This window comes from Cryptomeria japonica, chromosome 5 (genome assembly GCF_030272615.1).
Source record: "Cryptomeria japonica chromosome 5, Sugi_1.0, whole genome shotgun sequence".
Classification (NCBI taxonomy): Eukaryota; Viridiplantae; Streptophyta; class Pinopsida; order Cupressales; family Cupressaceae; genus Cryptomeria; species Cryptomeria japonica.
Window position 1 is genome coordinate 719,046,106 of NC_081409.1, and position 5,986 is coordinate 719,052,091.

General features: G+C 37.5%; 1 protein-coding gene across 1 annotated transcript in view; it reads left to right on the forward strand.

The window, feature by feature from the left end:
• The first annotated feature begins 582 nt into the window (after positions 1-582).
• The window catches only part of LOC131876402 (disease resistance protein RPV1-like), a 22,617-nt gene continuing 17,213 nt past the window's right edge, over positions 583-5,986 (forward strand). The window contains exons 1-3 of the mRNA XM_059221676.1: positions 583-1,322; positions 1,410-2,397; positions 2,505-2,663. Of these exons, the coding sequence (XP_059077659.1) occupies positions 853-1,322; positions 1,410-2,397; positions 2,505-2,663 (1,617 nt within the window). The 5' untranslated portion in view covers positions 583-852. The remainder of the gene's footprint in view (positions 1,323-1,409; positions 2,398-2,504; positions 2,664-5,986) is intronic.

The following is a 5,986-nucleotide window of genomic DNA, read 5'->3' on the forward strand; positions in this document are numbered from 1 at the left end:
ATGTGTCAAATTTCTTTTGATGACTACTTTTCCCATTGAGTCAATCTTGTACCACATAGCAAAAATAACATCATGGTCTTCCATATTATATGATATAGAGAGCATCAAAGTGTCTCATAATCATGATTCAAACCATGTACCATGAATATCATTTATATTCCCAAAATTCTCTTTTCTTATTAGTCAATTGCATCCCCTATCCAAATCTATTATATCATCTTATCCCTACCTGCTTATTCCTTTTTATACTCATTTTGAGGGCACCCTTTTGTTCTTCATACTTGACTATCTTCTTGATGGGGCATCCCTAAATTTATCCTAAACTCCCAAGGCTTGGGGTATGTTCCCATTTTCCCACTAGGTGCCTATACATACTTTCTTTTAAACACTTATTATTTAACAATGCCATTTCAAAAATGGGATATCAACACAACCCTTACTTAACATATATAGAAAATTGGACACGTTACGATAGATCGAATCAATTATAATGAATGCCGCGCCAATTAGACTAATTTGTATGACATTAAACAGTCTGAAAGAATTTGTTAACTAAAATCATACCACAGCCAAAAAGCACGTTATTTCCTTTTCCCATCTTAAACCTATCCTTTTTTTGTTTTTCAATTTTAAGGGAGAATTAAAAAGCAATCAATTTGTAGGTAAGTTTGACCGAACCATCATACCTGCAACCCTAACTTTCTGTGTGTGCCTAAGTTTGAGTAATTCTCATAGACGAGCGCTTCCCTGTGTCACGGTTCTCTGACTGGTTCCTCCGGTTTCTTACTTTGTGTCAGTCTATTTGTTAGTTTATCTTTGTTGCATTACACTGTGTAAGAGTTTGATCTCCTTATGGAAGAAGTGTTTCCTCCGTATCATGTTTTTATTAATCACAGAGGACCTGATGTCAAGAAAACCCTTGCCAGTCATATCTATTATGCTCTCGAAACGCATGGATTGAGGGTATTTCTCGATAAACAGGAATTGCAAGTGGGGGATTTCTTAACCCCTGCAATTCAATCTGCCATTCGTAGTGCCTCCGTTCAGATCGCCATTTTCTCCGAAACATATGCGCAATCCCCGTGGTGTTTGGATGAGCTGGTATGGATGCTTGATTCTGACCCAACTTCTATTAAGATCATCCCCATATTCTATGACATCGAACCTTCAGAACTTCGTCATGTGGAGAAGGGAACATATGCCACAGCCTTTGAGGAGCATAGAAGGAAAGGCAGGGTTACCGATGAACGAGTGGAAAGCTGGATAAAAGCCCTCGAAAAAGTTTCTGCTATTTCTGGCATCCCATTCAGGACAGAGATAGAGTAAGTATTCACATGATATGAAAATATATTGATTTAAAGTTTTTAATCTGAACTTCTGGTTTATGACAAGTCCCAAAATTGTTTCAGCGACCATGGAGAGCGATTGAAAGAAATCGTAGAGACTGTATTAGTAAAGGTAGGAAGGGAACAACTGCATGTATGTGAGTACCCTGTGGGACTTCGTCAAGCGGCGGAGCATTTCGAAAAGGTAGTTCTGAGTCGAAGTGAATCAAAGAGCACCCACGTTGTCGGGATTTTGGGGCTAGGCGGATTGGGAAAGTCAACTCTGGCTACTCATCTCTACAACTCCATGTGTTCCCAATTCCAGAGATGTTGTTTCTTGTCTGATGTGAGTAAAGAGAAAATACCATGTCTGCAGCAAACACTCCTCAGAAATCTGCTGCGTGATAAGAATTTGTGTATTGAGGATTCGCGTAGAGGTAAGGCCTTGCTTCAAGATCGTCTAACAGGGTTGACACGCGTTTTTATTGTTTTTGATGATATAGATAACACAGAGCAAGTAGACAATCTGTTATGTGTAAAGGATTGGCTGGGAAATGGCAGTGTGATTTTGGTGACATCTAGAGACCAAACTTTGTTTGTCAGTTCTAAAATAGAAATATACAATGTCAAATTACTAGCTGAGAAACAAGCCCAAGAGCTATTCTGCTGGTATGCCTTCGGCAACGCCAAACCAGTCGACGATTTGAAAGATATGGTGGAAGAGTTGGTTAGTATGTGTGGTGGTTTTCCTTTGGCTTTGAAAATTTTAGCCAGGCAGCTCCACAATGAACGTGACCCAGAAAAGTGGAAGCAGCAGTTGAAAAGCCTCTGTAAACAACTGCCGGAACACGTACTAGGAAGGATAGTAATGGATAGCTATAAATCTCTCGACGATACACAGAAAGAGGCCTTTTTAGACGTTGCCCATTTCTTAATGGGAGAAGACAGAGATCTGGTGGAGAGGGTTTTGGATGGATTTAATGATAATGGTTTTCAATGCCTTCAGACGCTCCATCAGAAATGCCTTGTGGAATTTGAGCTTGCAGATATAATTCGTTCAAGAACGTTACAGGTAAAATATTACCTGCAACCCTTAAATAGGAGTAGATTTTTATCATCATTTATATATGTCATTTGAACTGTTTATTATAGTAATGTAACTAATGAACTTATTTTCAGGTTGAAAGCGTGGATTGGAGTGTAGGTATTTGGAGAAGAGCAAAGGGGAGCTTCAAAATAAGAATGCACGATTTAGTGAGGGACTTGGCAAGACAAATCGGCAGACAGGAGTCACCTCTTCGCCTCTGTTGTTCAAACGATAAAATGATCTCCACACGGGTATTTGATCTCATTACTTTTCAACAGTTTCCGTTATTTTTTTGGCCATTAAGCATGGAAATGTACATAGAAAGTAAACGGAAGTCTAATTTTTCCAAAAGCTATTTTTTGAATCTTCGGTTAACTTCTATTAATGTTGCAGCAATCTCCATCTTCTAATAAAACCTCTCCAAAATAGGCTAACTGAAGTTAACCAAGAAGTTTTCCTCAAGATAGGCTGACTGACCCTTTCTTCTATTTGAATCTTTTCATTTAGGATCTACAGTACCGATTCAAATTTTAGTTTCTCCCCATTTCATTACTTTTCCCATATAGTTGAACCCTAATATTCTGTTTATCAATGACAATTTCTACTCGGTCGTTCGATATATGTCAAACTCTAGTTATTCACAAACTCTGCAAAATCTACATGGGGTTTGTTGATGATTGATGCTGGCCGTCCAGTTGATCATTCAGTTCTGCCATCGGCCACCTGTTTTTGCGTGCCCTTCGTTCCTTGCGTTGCTTGGACAGTTAGTTTTAATTGTAGTTTGTTTTCGTTTAAATTCAGTTAAGAAGATCTTAAATTCAGCTAACAACTCTGTTTTTCCTTTTCCTCTGCCAACGAATAATCAATGATGATGCATGTGACCGCTAATGCGTAATAAGTTCCTTCTGTTATGCTATGAACTATTGCATTGAATTCTATTTGTATTCAAGCCTAGCGTAGTTTTCAATCAAGCTGGAACAAAAGACTGCTGTGTATCAAAACAGTCCAGTAATAAAAAACAGAGGATTCTGCAATCGTTGAAATCCATGAATGATTAATTTATTTTTCTTGTAAGTGATCTGATTTTATCACCGTTTTTATTACTGTTATCTTTTCTCTCAATTTACTGTAATCTTTTTATCAATTGGTTTAAGGGCAAGGGCTGGTTTCGGAAACTACATTTGATATCGGAGTGGGAATGTTCGCATTGTTTAGTATCAACAGAGAAAAAGATCGTGGGCATCAAAGTATTAGAGGTGCCCTTGTTTCCAAGACGCTCCATTCAAGGGATCCAGTGATTCTGATGAAGGGGAGAACAAAAGTCTTTTCCCAGCAGCAACTTCACTCAACCGACAATTCACAACTCATAAACTCACTTAGCAAGAAAACAAAGATTTCCACTTTATTAAATTCCATGTCACCATCAAGTTATTGCGACAAATTAATTACAAGCTTGGCCTGTCAATGGCCTTTCAACTCTGTTCAAAACCTCCAAACCCTATTTCTCTAAGCTCAGACCAATTTCCAAGCGGCCTCATCTCATTCTATCTTTCCCTGGGCCGATTCTGACCCACTACTCTGTTCTTGGGCCGATGCATTCCTAATTCCTCGTTGGCTGATTCCCATCTTTATTTATTTAGCAGCCACTTCCCTCTTTCCCCTTTTACCTCATTCACAGCCCTCTTCGTATTCTGTTTTCGCTGGCTCTATCTCTGCTTCCTTTGCACTTTCCCTTTGTTGCAGAGGGCTCACCTCTTCTCAGGCCTACACAGCTTTCTCTTTATATTTCTGTTTCTGATCGATGCCTCAATCTTTTTTTCACTTACCCGCTCGACACACAGCTACCTTCAAGGCCGATACCCATTCTCCTCTATTTGGGCCCCTTTATACCCTCAACCTTTCCCCTCTTCAATACAACAGAGATGTGTTTACCATATGCTTTTACTCTGTTATTATTTGTCTCTCTACGCAGCCTTTCTCATGACCCTCTCCCATGATGGTAATGGTTGAGTCTTTAATTCCACACTTTGCATGCATAAACCTCTTCCTTTATCCTCTGGCAGATGCGCATATTCTGTTTTCCCATTTGGCACATGGCTGCACTTGCATCAAAGCCATATCTAATAGAGGAAGACTTGCTCGATAGCAAGGAAAATCGCAGCCTGCAAAGAACACATCAGCCGCTGGCTTCATTTTTGAAAGAATTATTTTTAATTAATAAAGAGGCGTCACTTCAGAGGAGATCGCCCAATGTTTGCCACTGCTCCAAATCGATTGTATAAAAAGTGAAGCCAATTCTTTTAAAAGAGGAGATCAAAGTCAAAAAGATCATCTGGTATAATTTGTCAAGTTTGAATCTACCTTCGAAAAGGGTGAAGCCTTTGATTTGTAAGAGTAAGTTGCAGGAAGATTACAAATTAGAAAAAAGTTGCTTTGCATGAATAAGATGCAGATCTTGTAAAAGCCACAGAAATTAGCCACCCCCGAAATCAGCTTTGGAATAGGCTTGAAAGTTACAAGCAAAGAATTTAGTGCATCGTGGTAGGAGATAAGCTTACTAAAGTTAAGAAATTATCTTATCTTCTTTTCTTTTCTTTTTCTTTTTTCTTTTTTAATAAAATTTGTTGAGCTGATTATTCTTTGAAATTAAGGAAGAGGTTGTTGTTATATCAATTCTTCCATTTTGCATGAGAACAACATGCATAGTTTTTGAATGACATTAAGTTAGATTGTTTAAATTTGATTTTTGTATGAATATGTATATGACTACATCCCATAATGTCCAAGACCTCTTTATTAAAGTAATTGTATTGCATTTCTTATTTCTCATCATTCGATCAATTGATCATGTGATCAAGCTGTAATTAAAGATTCATGTTCCTATTAAAAGAAGTTTATTGATGTTGCAAATTGTCTATTCTTAATTTCTTTAGGGTTGAGTTATTGTCAACGCTCCTCTCCGATTCTTTTGTGCCTGAAATCTTCTCTAAAGCATCACTAGTTCATCAAATATAAGAAAGATTTTTCTAGAAAATGAATCCTGCATTTTTTTTTTTGCTATACTCCCATCAGTCCATATCTATAGAAAGATTTTCTATTTTATGTAATAAGCTTATTTTTTACAACTGCCAATAAAGATGATTTTAGGCTAGTGATCATAGCACAACAAAAAACTTCCCAATCTTTTGAAGATCACCATCTATCCCATTTTTGTATCAAGATATTGTTCATCATAAACATTTTCATCGACTTTCATAAATCCTCCTAAATTATTCTCAATTCCAAACAAAAGAACAACGTCCCAATATTCCTTTGGGACGTTATAAAATCTGATGTAGCGAGGATGTAACCATAGATCATAATTGGTGGAATGAAAGTTTTGTTTCCAAGCTTGCAAGAAAAGACCAGCCCCTACGATCATTTGCGCAAATATTAAAATAAATCCCTTTTTGAAGAGTTTGCAATTTGATGGATTCCTTGAACACCATTGATATCAAAGTAAATTGAATGTCCAGAAGCCTACAAACGTCCTAATAATCCTATAACTTTCAAGTCTTGTTATCTTAATCTGAAC